The sequence below is a fragment of the Phyllobates terribilis genome, unplaced genomic scaffold, assembly GCF_046119375.1.
Source record: "Phyllobates terribilis strain yellow unplaced genomic scaffold, ASM4611937v1 Scaffold_12__6_contigs__length_324123572, whole genome shotgun sequence".
Taxonomy (NCBI): Eukaryota; Metazoa; Chordata; class Amphibia; order Anura; family Dendrobatidae; genus Phyllobates; species Phyllobates terribilis.
In genome coordinates, this window is record NW_027362772.1 from 84,723,657 (window position 1) to 84,742,236 (window position 18,580).

General features: G+C 50.7%; 1 protein-coding gene across 1 annotated transcript in view; it reads left to right on the forward strand.

The window, feature by feature from the left end:
• EPHA8 (EPH receptor A8) overlaps positions 1 to 18,114 on the forward strand; it is a 213,007-nt gene extending 194,893 nt beyond the window's left edge. Inside the window, exons 14-17 of the mRNA XM_073656022.1 lie at positions 4,039 to 4,188; positions 4,479 to 4,669; positions 15,009 to 15,164; positions 16,998 to 18,114. Of these exons, the coding sequence (XP_073512123.1) occupies positions 4,039 to 4,188; positions 4,479 to 4,669; positions 15,009 to 15,164; positions 16,998 to 17,112 (612 nt within the window). The 3' untranslated portion in view covers positions 17,113 to 18,114. The remainder of the gene's footprint in view (positions 1 to 4,038; positions 4,189 to 4,478; positions 4,670 to 15,008; positions 15,165 to 16,997) is intronic.
• Positions 18,115 to 18,580: the final 466 nt, after the last annotated feature.

The window sequence follows — 18,580 nt, forward strand, 5'->3', positions numbered from 1 at the left end:
ACACTGTTCTCTGGTCACGCTGTAGTCTGGTCACACTGTTCTCTGGTCACGCTGTAGTCTGGTCGCACTGTTCTCTGGTCACACTATCGTCTAGTCACACTGTTCTCTGGTCACGCTGTAGTCTGGTCACACTGTTCTCTGGTCACACTATCGTCTAGTCACACTGTTCTCTGGTCACGCCGTAGTCTGCTCACACTGTTCTGTGGTCACGCCGTAGTCTGGTCACACTGTTCTCTGGTCACACTGTCGTCTGGTCACACTGTTCTCTGGTCACGCCGTAGTCTGGTCACACTGTTCTTTGGTCACACTATCGTCTGGTCACACTGTTCTTTGGTCACACTGTCGTCTGGTCACACTGTTCTTTTGTCGCACTGTCGTCTGGTCACACTGTTCTTTGGTCACACTATCATCTGGTCACACTGTTCTTTGGTCACACTATCGTCTGGTCACACTGTTCTTTGGTCACATTATCGTCTGGTCACACTGTTCTTTGGTCACACTGTTCTTTTTTCGCACTGTTGTCTGGTCACACTGTTCTTTGGTCACACTGTCGTCTGGTCGCATTGTTCTTTTGTCGCACTGTTGTCTGGTCACACTGTTCTTTGGTCACACAGTTCTTTGGTCACACTGTTGTCTGGTCACACTGTTCTTTGGTCACACTATGGTCTGGTCACACTGTTCTTTTGTCGCACTGTTGTCTGGTCACACTGTTCTTTTGTTGCACTGTTGTCTGGTCACACTGTTCTTTGGTCACACAGTTCTTTGGTCACACTGTTGTCTGGTCACACTGTTCTTTGGTCACACTATGGTCTGGTCACACTGTTCTTTTGTCGCACTGTTGTCTGGTCACACTGTTCTTTGGTCACACTGTTCTTTTTTCGCACTGTTGTTTGGTCACATTGTTCTTTTGTCGCACTGTTGTCTGGTCACATTGTTCTTTTGTCGCACTGTTGTCTGGTCACACTGTTCTTTTGTCGCACTGTTGTCTGGTCATACTGTTCTTTTGTCGCACTGTTGTCTGGTCACACTGTTCTTTTGTCTCACTGTTGTCTGGTCACACTGTTCTTTGGTCACACTGTTCTTTGGTCACACTGTTGTCTGGTCACACTGTTCTTTGGTCACACTATGGTCTGGTCACACTGTTCTTTTGTCGCACTGTTCTTTGGTCACACTGTTCTTTTTTCGCACTGTTGTCTGGTCACACTGTTCTTTTTTCGCACTGTTGTCTGGTCACACTGTTCTTTGGTCACACTGTCGTCTGGTCACACTGTTCTTTTGTCGCACTGTTGTCTGGTCACACTATTCTTTGGTCACACTACCGTCTGGTCACACTGTTCTTTGGTCACACTATCGTCTGGTCACACTGTTATTTGGTCACATTATCGTCTGGTCACACTGTTCTTTGGTCACACTATCATCTGGTCACACTGTTCTTTGGTCACACTATCGTCTGGTCACACTGTTCTTTTGTCGCACTGTTGTGTGGTCACACTGTTCTTTGGTCACACTATCGTCTGGCCACACTGTTCTTTTGTCGCACTGTTGTCTGGTTACACTGTTCTTTGGTCACACTGTTCTTTGTTCGCACTGTTGTCTGGTCACTCTGTTCTTTTGTCGCACTGTTGTCTGGTCACTCTGTTCTTTTGTTGCACTGTTGTCTGGTCACACTGTTCTTTGGTCTCACTGTTGTCTGGTCACTCTGTTCTTTTGTCGCACTGTTGTCTGGTCACACTGTTATTTTGTCGCACTGTTGTCTGGTCACTCTGTTCTTTTGTCGCACTGTTGTCTGGTCACTCTGTTCTTTTGTCGCACTGTTGTCTGGTCACACTGTTCTTTGGTCACACTGTTGTCTGGTCACACTGTTCTTTTGTCGCACTGTTGTCTGGTCACACTGTTCTTTTGTCGCACTGTTGTCTGGTCACACTGTTCTTTGGTCACACTGTTCCTTGGTCACACTGTTCTTTTGTCGCTCTGTTGTCTGGTCACACTGTTCTTTGGTCACACTATCGTCTGGTCACACTCTTCTTTTGTCGCACTGTTGTCTGGTCACACTGTTCTTTGGTCACACTGTTGTCTGGTCACACTGTTCTTTTGTCGCACCGTTGTCTGGTCACACTGTTCTTTGGTCACACTATCGTCTAGTCACACTGTCCTTTTGTCGCACTGTTGTCTGGTCACAGTGTTCTTTGGTCACACTATCGTCTGGTCACACTGTTCTTGGGTCACACTATTGTCTGGCCACACTGTTCTTTTGTCGCACTGTTGTCTGGTCACACTGTTCTTTGGTCACACTATCGTCTGGTCACACTGTTCTTTTGTTGCACTGTTGTCTGGTCATACTGTTCTGTGGTCACACTATCGTCTGGTTACACTGTTCTTTTGTCGCACTGTTGTTTGGTCACACTGTTCTTTGGTCACACTATTGTATGGTTACACTGTTCTTTGGTCGCACTGTTGTCTGGTCACACTGTTCTTTGGCCACACTATCGTCTGGTCACACCGTTCTTTTGTCTCACTGTTGTCTGGTCACACTGTTCTTTGGTCACACTATCGTCTGGTTACACTGTTCTTTGATCGCACTGTTGTCTGGTCACACTGTTCTTTGGTCAAACTGTTGTCTGGTCACACTGTTCTTTGGTCACACTGTTCTGTGGTCACACTATCATCTGGTCACACTGTTCTTTGGTCGCACTGTTGTCTGGTCACACTGTTCTTTGGCCACACTATCGTCTGGTCACACCGTTCTTTTGTCTCACTGTTGTCTGGTCACACTGTTCTTTGGTCACACTATCGTCTGGTTACACTGTTCTTTGATCGCACTGTTGTCTGGTCACACTGTTCTTTGGTCACACTATCGTCTGGTCACACCGTTCTTTTGTCTCACTGTTGTCTGGTCACACTGTTCTTTGGTCATACTGTTCTGTGGTCACACTATCGTCTGGTCACACTGTTTTTTGGTCGCACTGTTCTTTGGTCACACTGTTCTGTGGTCACACTATCGTCTGGTCACACTGTTTTTTGGTCGCACTGTTGTCTGGTCACACTGTTCTGTGGTCACACTGTTCTGTGGTCACACTATCGTCTGGTCACACTGTTTTTTGGTCACACTGTTCTGTGGTCACACTATCGTCTGGTCACACTGTTTTTTGGTCGCACTGTTGTGTGGTCACACTGTTCTTTGGTCACACTATCGTCTGGTCACACCGTTCTTTTGTCTCACTGTTGTCTGGTCACACTGTTCTTTGGTCATACTGTTCTGTGGTCACACTATCGTCTGGTCACACTGTTTTTTGGTCGCACTGTTCTTTGGTCACACTGTTCTGTGGTCACACTATCGTCTGGTCACACTGTTCTGTGGTCACACTGTTCTGTGGTCACACTATCGTCTGGTCACACTGTTCTTTGGTCACACTATCGTCTGGTCACACTGTTCTTTGGTCACACTATCGTCTGGTCACACTGTTTTTTGGTCGCACTGTTGTGTGGTCACACTGTTCTGTGGTCACATTATCGTCTGGTCACACTGTTCTTTTGTCGCACTGTTGTGTGGTCACACTGTTCTGTGGTCACACTATCGTCTGGTCACACTGTTCTTTGGTCGCACTGTTGTCTGGTCACACTGTTGTCTGGTCACACTGTTCTGTGATCACACTATCGTCTGGTCACACTGTTCTGTGATCACATTATCGTCTGGTCACACTGTTCTTTTGTCGCACTGTTCTTTGGTCGCACTGTTGTCTGGTCACACTGTTCTGTGATCACACTATCGTCTGGTCATACTGTTCTTTTGTCGCACTGTTGTCTGGTCACACTGTTCTTTTGTCGCACTGTTGTCTTGTCACACTGTTCTTTTGTCGCACTGTTGTCTGTTCTTTGGTCATGCCATCATCTGCTCACAGGGTCATTTGGTGACAATATTTCCTACCAAGTAGTAATTTCCAGGTGATATCTAAACACTATAAAAGTAAGAACTGTACAATATGATTTTATAAAGCTAACAAAATAAGATATGATGCAACAACTATTCTGTATTTTTAGGGAGGGAAGATCCCCATCCGCTGGACAGCACCAGAAGCCATCACCTACCGTAAATTCTCCTCTGCCAGCGATGTGTGGAGTTTCGGCATTGTAATGTGGGAGGTTTTGGCTTATGGAGAGAGGCCCTATTGGAACATGACTAATCGAGATGTATGTATCCAATTATTGTCCTGTGATCCCCATAGGGAGGTGGAAGGACAAGCATGGCCTTCAGATTCCTTTGTAAATCCCAGATTTTCTATAAGTGAGCTGCCTGGGAGCGCTCTTCAGGGCTGCAATCTCTCCACCATGTTCTCTCCAGATACAGATCTATGGTCTAGCTTTGTATGTATCTATGTAAGCTGCACTATGTAGAAGCTGACCTTCCATAGATCTCAAAAGGGTTGGAAGAAGAGGATAAGATGTTAGGAGAAATAGCTAGTTCTTTTCCTTGGTTTCAGGTTATAAATTCGGTTGAAGAAGGGTATCGCTTGCCTGCTCCAATGGGCTGCCCGACCGCGTTACACCAACTTATGCTGGACTGCTGGCAGCGGGAGCGCAACGAGAGGCCACGATTCTCCCTGATCGTCAGTATTCTGGACAAGCTCATTCGTAATCCAGAGCACCTGAAGCTGAGCGCCACAGTCAGCAGGTACAACAGACATGTCCGTAGGTCCAGTGACCATATACAAAGCTACAGCGGGCAGCAGTCCCACCGCAGACACCTACATGATGCATGTCCCCTTCCTATCACCGAGTCTACCACATGTGGTCACTACCCGGTCTGGAGTCAGCAGTAATGTCATTATTACACCTCGATTACAGAGCAGGAGAGATAACATAGGACCCACCATGTACATGGGGAGCAGGAATAGCTTTTCCTCTCCTCCTGCAAATGTCAAACAACATGCAGAAAACTCTCCCATAGCAGTTAAGAAGTGATGGTCAAAGCTCACCTTCTCCCCCCCCCCCGCCTGGAGTGGCCTTTGCCATTGTCCCAGACCATGAGCTCTACTCTGCCTGCACAGGTCACAGAGCGCACTAATAGCTGGTGAGAGAGCTCTGTCCCCCTCCTCCCTGCACAGTGAACTCCCAATCAGTGATGGTCACCGCAACGTCCCCTGCAAAGTGACCCCTGATAAAGGTACCCACAGCACTGCCTCAAGAGGAAGAAGCTCGGCTTCTCTCCAGGGCTGCACGTCGTACCATAGAGGATTCCACTAAATGTCTCCGATACGGTTGTAATCAGATCCCCCTCCACCCCGCATTGTGAATTCAGTGTAAAAATAGAATGTAGAATCCTTTCTTCTGCGAGCAAGAAACCAATGAAACGAGAACAATGTCATTATCTGAAAACAAGTAATATAACAAGTGGTTTTTTTATAAACCGCCACCTTGACATGCGTCTTCAGTTCAGATGAGCAAACCCCAAGTGTAAAGTTTGGGGTTCGTACTGGACACCTATTGTCCGGGGCTGAACTCCGAACACGGACTTCTCCTGGAAGTCCGGAGAGGAGAGAGAAATCAAAATCACAGAGCCCTTGCTGTGTTACACTGTACACTTCACTAATCCCCCACAATGCTTCACTGTAGGCATCATCGAGCCCCCACCATGCTTCACTTTAGACATCTTTGCAGAGCCAACATTGAACTTCACTGTAGATTTTACTGAGCTTCCGCCATGCTTGACTGGGCCCTGCCATGCTTCACTTTAGACATCTCTGCCGAGCCAACATTGAGCTTTACTGTAGACATTACTGAGCCCCCTCCATGCTTCACTGGACCCCCGCTATGCTTCACTGTAGTCATCTCCGAGCACCCGCCATGCTTCACTGTAGACATCTCCAAGCCCCTGCAATGCTTTACTTTACTCTACACATCTCCAAGCCCCCCGTCAAGCTTCACTGTAGACATCTCTGAGCCCCATCAAGTTTCACTATAGACATCTCCAAGTCCCCATCGAGCTTCACTGTAGACATTACTGAGCCCCCATCGAGCATCACTATAGACATTACTGAGCTCCCTCCATGCTTCACTGTACAGTTCAGTGAGCCCGTGCCATACTTCACTGTAGACATCTCCGAGGCTCCGCTTTGTTTCACTTTAGACATCTCCGAGCTCCCACCATGCTTCACTGCAGACATCTCCGAGCTCCCGCCATGCTTCACTGTAGACATCACTGATCCCTCAACATGCTTCACTGTAGACATCACTGAGCCCCCAGCCATGCTTCAATAGACATCACTGAGCCCCCTTTGAGCTTCACTGTAGACATTACTGAGCCCCCACCATGTTTCACTGCAGACATCACTGAGCCCCTGTCATGCTTCACTATAATCAAAGCCCCCGCCATGCTTCTCTGCACAGCTCAATGAGTCCCAGTCATACTTCACTGTAGACATCTCCAAGGTCCTGCTATGCTTCACTGTAGACATCTGAACCCTCAACATGCTTCAATGTAGACATCACTGATCCCTCAACATTCTTCACTGTAATCATCACTGAGACCTCCACCTTGTTTCACTTTAAACATTTCCGAGCCTCTGTCGAGCTTAACTGTTGACATTACTGAGCTCCTACCATGCTTCACTGTACACTTCACTGAGCCCCCCCATGCTTCGCTGTAGACATCTCCGAGCCCCCCCATGCTTCACTGTAGACATCTCTGAGCCCACGCCATGCTTCACTGTAGACATAGCTGAGCCTCCGCCATGCTTCACTGTGGACATCAGAGCCTCCACCATGCTTCACTGTAGTCATTAACGAGCCCCTGTCATGCTTCACTGTACACTTCACTGAGCCCCTGTCATGCTTCACTGTAGACATCTCAGAACCCCTGCAATGCTTCACTTTAGTCATCACCATGCCCCTGCCATACTTCACTGTAGTCATCACTGAGCCCCTGCCATGCTTCACTGTAGGCATCATCGAGCCCCCACCATGCTTCACTATAGAAATCTCTGAGCCCACACCATGCTTTGCTGTAGACATCTCCGAGCCCCCCCATGCTTCACTGTAGACATCTCTGAGCCCACGCCATGCTTCACTGTAGACATAGCTGAGCCTCCGCCATGCTTCACTGAAGACATCAGAGCCTCCACCATGCTTCAGTGTAGTCATTAACGAGCCCCTGTCATGCTTCACTGTACACTTCCCTGAGCCCCTGTTATGCTTTACTGGAGACATCTCAGAACCCCTGCCATGCTTCACTTTAGTCATCAACAAGCCCCTGCCATACTTCACTGTAATCATCACTGAGCCCCTGCCATGCTTCACTGTAGGCATCATCGAGCCCCCACCATGCTTCACTTTAAATATCTCTGCCGAGCCAACAATAAACTTCACTGTAGACCTTACTGAGCCCCCGCCATGCTTCTTTGGGTCCCCACCATGATTCACTGTAGACCTCTCCGAACCCCTGCCATGTTTTACTGTACTTTATTCAGTCCGGCTTGTTGTCGCCCACTCAATTTGAATTGTCCCCGGTCACATGAATAGTTTTGCGCTTGCTTACCGACAGTCTAATTGTAGCATCGGCGTCTCTGCCTCCTGCCGGGCAGAGACGCTGTTCCCCTCACTGCCGCGGTCCCCGTCCGGCGGCTTCCTGCTCCCCTGCTGCTGCTGTGGCGCGATCTGCGCACAGCTTCCCGGGCACTGTGCTTGGGGCGCGCTCTCTCCCTCTTGGGGGTCCGCGCGCACCGTCCTAGAAAGTCCCCGGCCAATGGCCGGAGGACTTCCCCTTTATAAGGCACCTCCTCCAAAATGGAGGTGCCTGTGCAAGGTTGTTGTTTCGTGTGCTAACACTTTCCTCAGCCCTCAGGTCCCGCTGCCTGTCAGTCCAGCCCACCAGTCTGTCTACAGTCCAGCCCACCAGTCTGCTAGTTACATGTCGTGCCCGCCAGCCTGCCTACCTGGAGCACCTGCCAGTAACCTGTCATGCCCGCCAGCCTGCCTACCTGGAGCACCTGCCAGTTACCTGCCGTGCCCGCCAGTCTGCCTACCCGGAGCACCTGCCAGTTACCTGCCGTGCCCGCCAGCCTGCCTACCTGGAGCACCTGCCAGTTACCTGCCGTGCCCGCCAGCCTGCCTACCCGGAGCACCTGCCAAGTAACCTGCCGTGTCAGCCAGCTTGCCTACCAGGAGCACCTGTCTGGCTATCAGCCGTACCTGTCTGCGGACAGTAAACTCCCGCCTCGACTATTTCCGTCTCTAACCGAGCGGCACCCGCTCTGGCGGCACCTCAACCCAGTGGCGCTGTGGCACCCAGCTTTGGACCCCGGCTCTCTGCACCTCCACGTTTTGGTGGTGATCCCGTCTTATGTCGGGGCTTCATAAATCAGTGCACACTGCACTTTGAACTCCTGGCACACCAGTTCACCTCCGACTGGGCCAAGGTGGCGTTCATCATGTCTCAACTCACCGGAGAGGCATTGGCATGATGAAACCCTCTGTGGGAAAGAGGGGACCCCCTGGTGTCCGATCTTCTGGCTTTCCTCGCTGCCTTCCAGAAGGTCTTCAATGAGCCCGGACGAAAATCTTCTACTGCCTCCTCACTTCTTCGTCTCTGCCAAGGGAGTCTCACTGTGGGCCAGTATGCCATACATTTCCGGACCCTCACATCTGGAACAATGAGGCCCTTGTGTCCACCTTTTCGGAGGGTTTTTCCGGATGGATCAAGGATGAACTAGCCGGTCGTGACATCCCTTCCACCCTGGACGACCTTGTGTCATTAGCTACCCGGATTGACATCCGTTTTCTGAAACGTGCTAAGGAGATGACCCGAGAGGGAAGATTTCCGCGTCTTGCTCCAACATTCCAAAGGCCAATCCCGCAACCAGCAATGCCTCGGGCATGTTCGCCTGAGCCAATGCAAATTGACCAAACCAAGATGGTCAAGTCTCGCCTGGAGACGCGCCGAGCTGAGGGGAGTTGCTTCTACTGTGGCAGTATAGAGCATCTGATCCTTTCCTGCCCGGTGAGGCTGGGAAACTCCAGTGTCTAGGACCGCTCGGAGAGGTCGTCCTAAGCAAGAGTAAATCCTCTCCGTCCTTGACTCTGTCTGTTTCTATTTCCAGTGGTGAGACCCACTTCTTCAAGACTGCCCATCTGGATTCTAACCCTAACCTCATTCAACAGGCTGTTGTGGAGCGGTATCAGATTCCTACCGTACGTTTGGCTGAACCGTTGGCGGTTGCCTCCGTGGATGGGAGGCTTCTTCCGGAAACCATCTTGCTTGTCACAGAGCCTGTAACCCTTCAGGTGGGAATGCTGCACTCGGAGAAGATCTCCTTTCATGTGCTGTCCCATCTCTCTCACTCCCTCTTGCTTGGTCTACCCTGGTTACAAAGACATGAGCCCATCCTGAATTGGAGATCTGGTGAAGTGCTCCGTTGGGGTCATGAATGCCATAAGTCCTGTCTGGTTCCAGTTCGTCCTGCTCGACCCCCGTCTACTCCGGCTAATCTACCTGGTCTGCCAGCACCCCACTGGTCCTATGCGGACGTCTTTGACAAAAAGGAAGCGGAGACACTATCACCTCATAGGCCGTATGATTGCCCTATCGACCTGGTACCCGGTGCTTCTCCTCTCCGCGGGCGTATCTACCCCTTGTCGCTGGCTGAGACCCGGGCAATGTCTGAGTACATAGCGGAGAATCTTGCTTGGGGATTTATCCAGAAATCCACCTCTCCGGCTGGAGCAGGATTCTTCTTCGTCAAGAAGAAAGATGGCTCACTGTGTCCCTACATCAATTACAGGGGCCTAAACCAGATTACCATCAAAAATAAGTACCCCCTGCCTCTCATCTCGGAGCTGTTTGGCCGCCTTAAAGGCGCGAAGATCTTCACCAAGCTCGATCTTCGTGGGGCGTACAATTTGGTCCGGATCCGCCAGGGAGACGAGTGGAAGACGGCATTCAACACCCAGGACGGTCACTATGAATACCGCGTGATGCCCTTTGGTCTCGGTAATGCTCCAGCCGTCTTCCAAGAATTAGTTAACGACATCTTCCGTGATCTCCTGTATTCTTGCGTGGTGGTGTACCTGGACGATATCTTGGTCTTCTCTCCGGATCTGCCCACACACCGGAGGGATGTTTGTCAGGTTCTGCTGAGGCTCCGGAAGAATCGCCTATACGCTAAATACGAGAAATGCCTCTTTGAGCAGACCTCTCTGTCGTTCCTGGGCTATATTATCTCCGAGACTGGCCTGTGGATGGATCCCGAGAAGGTGTCTCTCATCTTAAAGTGGCCGACCGGAGGGGTTGAAGGCGATTCAGAGATTCCTGGGCTTCGCAAACTATTACCGCCTCTTTATTCCTCATTTCTCCTCCCAGACTGCTCCAATCTCCACGCTCACCCGTAAAGGAGCAAATCCCAGGGAATGGACTTCCGAAGCGGAGAAGGCCTTAGTCTCCCTTAAATAAGCCTTCTCCTCCGCTCCAGTGCTGCACCGTCCGGATTGCAACAAGCAGTTCTTCCTGGAGGTTGATGCATCCTCCGGAGCCGGAGCTGTGGTCACCCAGAAATCCCCGTCCGGGAGAATGGTAACCTGCGGCTTCTTCTCCAAGCTCTTCTCCTCGTCCAAGCGCAACTACTCCATAGGAGATCGTGAGCTGCTGGCCATCAAATTAGTGCTGGAGGAGTGACGCTATTTGATGGAGGGGGCTCTCTGCACCCGGTGGTCATCTACACTGACCACAAAAACCTTGCCTATCTGCAGAACGCCCAAAGACTCAATCCGCGTCAGGCTAGGTGGTCTCTATTCTTTGCCCGATTCTGCTTCACTCTGCACTACCGCCCGGCGGACAAGAACATTAAAGCTGATGCTCTATCCCGCTCATTCCTGTCTTCCGACCAAGAGGAGGAGCCTCTAAATATCATTGATCCCTCCAAAGTAATGACTGTTGCTCCGTTTGACTTATCTCATCTTCCACAAAGTAAGACCTTTGTAGCGGTTCAGGATCGGAAGAAGGTTCTACTCTGGGGCCATTCATCTAAACTAGCCGATCATGCTGGCCAGAGGAAGACCTTTCTGCTCATCATCCAACATTACTGGTGGCCTTCCCTACGCAAGGATGTTGCAGACTTTGTTGTGGCTTGTTCCTCCTGCGCTCGTAACAAGGTCCCCAGGCATCTTCCTGCCGGCCGTCTTCTTCCTCTTCCTGTACCTGCTGCCCAGTGGCAACACATTGCAATAGACTTCATCATGTATCTCCCTGTTTCTGCCGGTTGTACGGTCATTTGGGTGGTCGCTGACCGCTTTTCTAAAATGGCCCACTTCTTCCCTCTGCCTGGTCTTCCATCTGCATCCGTTCTGGCTAAGGACTTCATCCTTCACATCTTCCATCTTCACGGCCTACCCCTCCACATTTTGTCTGATCCAGTTCACTTTGCGCTTCTGTAGAGCTACGTGCAAGCTGCTGGATGTCTCTTTGGATTTCTCCTCTGCTTACCATCCACAGTCCAATGGTCAAGTGGAACATATAAACCAGGCCCTTACCAGCTTTCTCCGGCTCTTCGTCAACGCTCACCATAACGATTGGGTTGAGCTCCTGCCCTGGGCCGAGTTTTCCTATAACAACCATGAGAGCGAGTCTTCTACTAAATCCCCGTTTTTTGTGGTCTACGGTCAACAACCCCGGATTCTGTTTCCAGTCTCCTCTTCGGTGGACAATCCTGCCGCGGAGTCTCTCGTCAGTGAATTTTCGGCTAGAGCTGCGCGTCTTCAGTCCTCCAAGCGGATGAAGAAGCATGCTGATAAAAGACGTCTGGATCTGCCTCAATTCCGTCCGGGAGACAAGGTCTGGCTTTCCTCCAAATATGTTCGTCTCAAGATACCTTCCTATAAGTTGGGTCCGCGGTTCATCGGTCCGTTCGAGGTTCTGAACCAAATCAATCCCGTGGCTTACAAGCTGAAACTCCCGGCTACCTTACGGATTCCCAACTCCTTTCATGTATCTCTCCTCAAACCAGTTGTCCTTAATTCTTTCTCTGACGATCCAAGTACCACCCCAGCTCCAGTCTCCACTGAGGACGTCTTTGAGGTAGAGAACATTTTGGCCACCAAGAGAGTAAGAGGAAGACCTTCTTTCTTGTGGATGGGAAGGGGTTTGACCCGGAGGAGAGGTCTTGGGAACCCAGGGAGAACATTCATGCCCCTCATCTTCTTAAAAATTTTTTTGCGGGCCTAAAGAAGAGGGGGCGTAAAAGGGGGGGGGGGTACTGTAGCTTCGGCGTCCCTGCCTCCTGCCGGGCAGAGATGCCATTCCCCTCACCGCCGCGGTTCCGGTCTGGCGTCTTCCTACTCCCCTGCTGTTGCTGTGGCGCGCACTGCTCGCAGTTTCCCGGGCACTGTGCTTAGGGCGCGCGTGTGTGCTCCCTCCCTCTTGGGGGGCCGCGCGCGTTGTCCTAAAGAATCCCCGGCCAATGGCTGGAGGACGTCCCCTTTATAAGGCACCTCCTCCAAAATGGAGGTGCCTGTGCAAGGTTGTTGTTTCGTGTGCTAACACTTTCCTCAGCCCTCAGGTCCCGCTGCCTGTCAGTCCTATCCACCAGTCTGTCTACAGTCCAGCCCGCCAGGCTGTCTTATAGTTCTTCCTGCCAGTCTGTCTAACTGTCCTGCCCGCCAGTGTGCCAGTTACCTTCCGTGCCCGCCAGCCTGCCAACCTGGAGAACCTGCCAGTAACCTGTCGTGCCCACCAGCCTGCCTTCCTGGAGCACCTGCCAGTTACCTGCCATGCCCGTCAGCCTGCCTACCTCGAGCACCTGCCAGTCACCTGTCGTGCCCGCCAGCCTGCCTACCTGGAGAACCTGCCAGTAACCTGTCGTGCCCGCCAGCCTGCCTACCTGTAGAACCTGCCAGTTACCTGCCGTGCCCGCCAGCCTACCTACCTGGTGCACCTGCCAGTTACCTGCCGTGCCCACCAGCCTGCCTACCTGGAGCACCTGCCAAGTAACCTGCCATGTCCGCCAGCTTGCCTACCCGGAGCACCTGTCTATTAGCCGTACCTGCCTGCTTATCTACTCGGACCACCCGCCAGCCTTCCTGCCGTGCTCATCCGCTGTACTGGTTAACTCCTGTCATCTGACCCTTGGGGGTCACCTGCTCTCACACAAGGTCGGTCCCAGAGTGGCACCTGGTTCACCTGCCCGGTCCCTCCCTGGTTCACGGAGTCGATTAAGCCGCCGGGTGACCTGGGTCGGTCCGAGTATGCACTTAGTCACGCCTCTCTGGTCCCTCCTTGCACCGCAGCACAGAGTGTTCCATCACCCAGACCCCTAACACTAATGATGTATCCCGAGGGATTTGTGCTTGCAGCAGCACCTAGTCTTATGTCTTTTCCATGGGTTGTGCATATCACAACCCCTAAAGGTGGGCATTTTCATCTCTTACCTCTAATATTGTTATCAGATAATCGTGCTATTTTGCGCCCCTTTTCTTTGCTCTTTTTATGCTTTACTGTAGACATCATAGTCCCCATCATGCTTCACTGTAGACATCTCCAAGCCCCTGTCGAGCTTCACTGTAGATATTACTGAGCCCCCCACCATGCTTCACTGTAGACAACTCCAAGCCCCACCATGTTTCACTGTACTCATCACTGAGCACCTGACACATCATGCTTCATTGTAGACATCACCAATCCCCCGTCAAGCTTCACTGTAGACATCACCAAGCCCCCGTCAAGCTTCACTGTAGATATTACTGAGCCCCCCACCATGCTTCACTGTAGACCTCTCCAAGCCCCGCCATGTTTCACTGTACTCATCACTGAGCACTTGACACATCATGCTTCACTGTAGACATCACCAAGCCCCCGTCAAGCTTCACTGTAGACATCACCAAGCCCCCGTCAAGCTTCACTGTAGACATCTCCAAGCCCCCGTCAAGCTTCACTGTAGACATCACCAAGCCCCCGTCAAGCTTCACTGTAGATATTACTGAGCCCCCCACCATGCTTCACTGTAGACATCTCCAAGCCCCCATCAAGCTTCACTGTAGATATTACTGAGCCCCTGCCATGCTTCACTGTAGACATCACCAAGCCCCGCCATGTTTCACTGTACTCATCACTGAGCACCTGACACATCATGCTTCATTGTAGACATCACCAAGCCCCCGTCATGCTTCACTGTAGACATCTCCGAGCCCCCGTCAAGCTTCACTGTAGACAGCACAGAGTCCCCGCAATGCTTCTCTGTAGACATCACCAATACCCCTCCATGATTGACTTTACGAATCACTGAGCGCCCGCCATGTTAGGTGTTCTTTTCAGCATCTGCTTCATTCTTCCTTCTCCAGACACATCAAGGATTCATAAGCCCAAAAAGTTACAGTTTTGCTTCCTCATTCCACAGATCAGAACGCCCAAACGTCTATAGTTGTTTCCATACTGTGAGCGCATTAGAGTTGACTTTTCATATACTTTCGGGTCAGTAGAGGTGATGTCTTGTGATGAGTTCCTCTGGAGGAACTGGAGGAACTAGAGGTGATGAGTTCAGTGATGAAACCTCAGCACCTGCTGCCATCACACCTCGCTGCAGATCTTCTGCCGTCACCAGAGGGCTTTAACCGCCTGCCTCCCCAGGAATCTAGTGGCAGCCGGTGACGGCTTCCTCTCCCTGCCTCATCCAGGTAGTGGAAAACCAGTTGTTGTACTAGTTGTGCTCAGCTATTCGCATTGTTCTTGTTTCATTGGAGACAGTGGAAAGTTTTACCAATAAACCAAATTTCGAATGGATTTACAATGGAAGGGTGGAAGTAATTCTGAATGCTTACCTCAATGTCCATGTGATTGATGTAAAGTAAATCCCAGAAACTGCTGTGCACGACTTAGAGCCCCTCCACCTATGGGACCACCCTTCATAACCAGGTACAATGAGATGATATAAGTGAGCGGGAGTCCGTAAAGGCCATGTAGCCCCTTCATATCGGATGACGTGATTGCTCTCACATGCCATCTATTGGGAGTGTGACCTCTCTTCTTCTAGAATCGCCCAGCCACAACTGGACCGGGGGCTCTTTGATTTTACCAGCTGCGGCACAGTGGATGACTGGCTGGACTCCATCAAACTGGGGCAATACAAGGAGAACTTTTTGATGGGTGGATACCGCTCACTGGGCATGGTGATGAGGATGAATATAGAGTGAGTACACTGGAACACATGGGTGATGGTGGGCATGTATTCTGGGGGAAATGGTGCAGACATGCTGAAGGAGGGGGGTGTACATGGTGCAGATGTCCCCTGGGGGAAATGGTGCCGATGTACCCTGGGAGGGAAAGCACATGCTGTACATATATAGGGGATGATCAGTCCATACCCTGGGAAGATGGCGCAAATTTCTAATAATTGTCTTTCTATAGCGCCAACATATTCTGCAGCGCTGTACAATAAGCGGGGACATGTGCAGACAATAAAGACAACACAATGTAGCACACGGTTCACCAGTAACGGAAGTGAGGGTCCTGCTGCTCACAAGTTACCACCTATAAAGACATAGGGGAGACCCAATAGGTAGAACATGCAGGGGCGGACATATCATTGGTGCTACCTGTGCAGCCCAAGGGGTAAGGGGGCTACTACCACCTCCAAAGCAGGTGCCCTTTCGCATTTATAGGAGCTCTAGGGCGGCAAAAGGCCCATATATTGTTCTTGCATAGGGGACCTTTTCTCGCTGTGTCCACCAGTGCGGTCATGTATGGTCCGGCCATCGTTCTAATAAATAGGGCGTTTGATATAAAGCCGCAGGATCCGTCACCAGCCAGGATCTGTATCTGTACCAAGTGCTACTGGGTACTGGAGGATGCGGAGACTGATAAAGAGGAGGGACACGGTTCGGAGTAAAATTTAGAAAAGAGGGAACAGGGCAGAGTTAGGTTAGTGAGGTGATAGGTCTGTCTAAGGAGATGTGTTTATAAAGAATGTATTAAAAGTTGGAGCTAGGTATCAGTCGGATTGTTCAGGGTAGAGCATTCCCGAGAACTGGCGCAGCACGAGAGAAGTCTTGGAGACGGAGGTGCGAGGTTCGGATTATGGAAGATGTTAGTCTTAGAACAGTTTCAGAATGGAGAGGATGGGTAGGATGGTAGACAGATGAGAGGAGATATAAGGCGGTGCAGAACTGTGGGTGAGAGCGATGAGTTTATATTGGACCCTGTAGCGGATGGGTAACCAGTGTAATGACTGGCACAAGGTGGAGACATCGGTGAAGCAGCTGGACAGGAATACAACCCTGGCTGCTGCATTCAGGACGGATTGGAGAGGAGAGAGGTTGGTAAGAGGGAGACCGATCAGTAGAGAGTTGCAGTAGTCCAGACGAGAGTGAATAAGAGCAACAGGAAGAGTTTTAGCAGTTTCAAAGGTGAGAAAAGGTCGGATTCTGGAGGATGTTAGTCTTAGAACAGTTGCAGAATGGAGAGGATGGGTAGGATGGTAGACAGATGAGAGAGGAGATATAAGGCGGTGCAGAACTGTGGGTGAGAGCGATGAGTTTATATTGGACCCTGTAGCGGATGGGTAACCAGTGTAATGACTGGCACAAGGTGGAGGCATCGGTGAAGCAGCTGGACAGGAATACAACCCTGGCTGCCGCATTCAGGACGGATTGGAGAGGAGAGAGGTTGGTGAGAGGGAGACCGATCAGTAGAGAGTTGCAGTAGTCCAGACGAGAGTGAATGAGAGCGACAGGAAGAGTTTTAGCAGTTTAAAGGTGAGAAAAGGTCGGATTCTGGTTTTTGAGATGCAGGTGACAGGAGCGAGTGACCAGATATAGGGAGTAAAGGGAAGTTCTGTGACAGATACGACCCCGAGGCTGCGGCGTGCTGCTGGGAGTTATGGCTGAACCCTCCAAGGGACTTGAAATATCAGGTATAACTCCCATCATCTTTACTGTGTTGTGTAGAGGCTATTGTCTTAAGAAATGCAGAAATCTCATGTAAGAGATGGAGGTCGATCATAACTTCTGCACTCTCTCCACAGGGACATCAGGAGGTTGGGCATCTCATTAATAGGACATCAAAAGAAGATCCTAACAAGCATCCAAATCATGAGGGCTCATCTCATCAACACGCTAGGACCCAGAATGCACTTGTGATGACGCCCACCAGAGCGAACTGACTGTGCTGAAGCCCAAGACTGTGGGGACCTTCTGCTTGAGATTGGGTCCCTCGGCAGAGGTCCAGACATGGGGCAGCTCGGGCAGGACTTGGCGTCTCTATGGACTCATTCCAGACATCTTGTCTTCGGGTTCCCGTGTGCTGTGTTTACATCCCTATCTCTTAGTGCTGCAGTCTTATAGCAATAGTCCAGTGTAATAATTACAGGGTGCTTTCTGTATACAGGGTGGAGCGAGCCCCGGACCACAGCTGGGTGGGGGGGCCTGAGAGCTCCGATGGACAATCCTGAAGACGTGTCTCGTTCTTCAAACACATCATCATTCTGGGTATTACTCAACACCGCCATAGAGAAATCAACGGATCAAAGTGTTCCTGTGGAGAAAAGGAAAAAGATGTTTCATGGCAGGATCTCTTCAAATATTAACATTTACCGAGGTCAACCAGCAATGTAGAAGCCGAGCGGTGGTTCAAGATGGGGCCGCCTGTACTTCCCATGTGCATAGAGCGATCGGTAATGGATCACACGTCAGTTCTCGATGTTCTTGCTGGCGCATGTTCTGTTTTGGTCGCTCGTCTGGCCGGCCGGTGTAAATGCCCCTTTATTGAGGATAGCCACAGGTAACACTTCTCTTTGTAGGCTTTTATGCAAGCTGCTGGCTTTGGTCCTATCGGGGGTCAGGCTGTAGCCAGCGTCAGCAAAGTCACTTCATTAGGACGGCGTTTTTAGTATTCTCCATTGTTTGAGCAAAATGTGCATTTGGTATTTGGACCGAATCCTCCTGTCACAACCACAACGACACAAGTCCAGCACAAAAGATCCATCGCTGGGTCATCACAATCTGCGGGGTCCATACCAGAAATAGTGAAGTCTGTGACCAAAGTCACAATCAAATGGTCTGCAAGACGCACTCTGAGGTCTCTGCATGCACCGAGGTCCCTATACGGAGGTTGGAGGTCTCTTAATGCATGGAGGCCTCTGTGTACAAAGATTGGAGGTCTCTGTATGTATGGAGGACTCTGTGTACTAAGATTGGAGGTCTCTGTATAGACAGAGGTCTCGCTATGTACGGAGTACTCTGTAGTGTTGACATACTGACCTATAGAGAATCCTATCATTTTAGGAACGCCGCCTCTCGCTTCTACCTATAGAGAATCCTATCATTTTAGGAACGCCGGCTCTCGCTTCTACCTATAGAGAGGTCTCTAGGTGTAGGAACGTCGGCTCTCGCTTCTACCTATACAGAGGTCTCTACGTGTAGGAACGTCGGCTCTCGCTTCTACTTATAGAGAGGTCTCTACGTGTAGGAACGCCGGCTCTCGCTTCTACCTATAGAGAGGTCTCTACGTGTAGGAAAGTCGGCTCTCGCTGCTACCTATAGAGAGGTCTCTACGTGTAGGAACGTCGGCTCTCACTTCTACCTATAGAGAGGTCTCCATGTGTAGGAA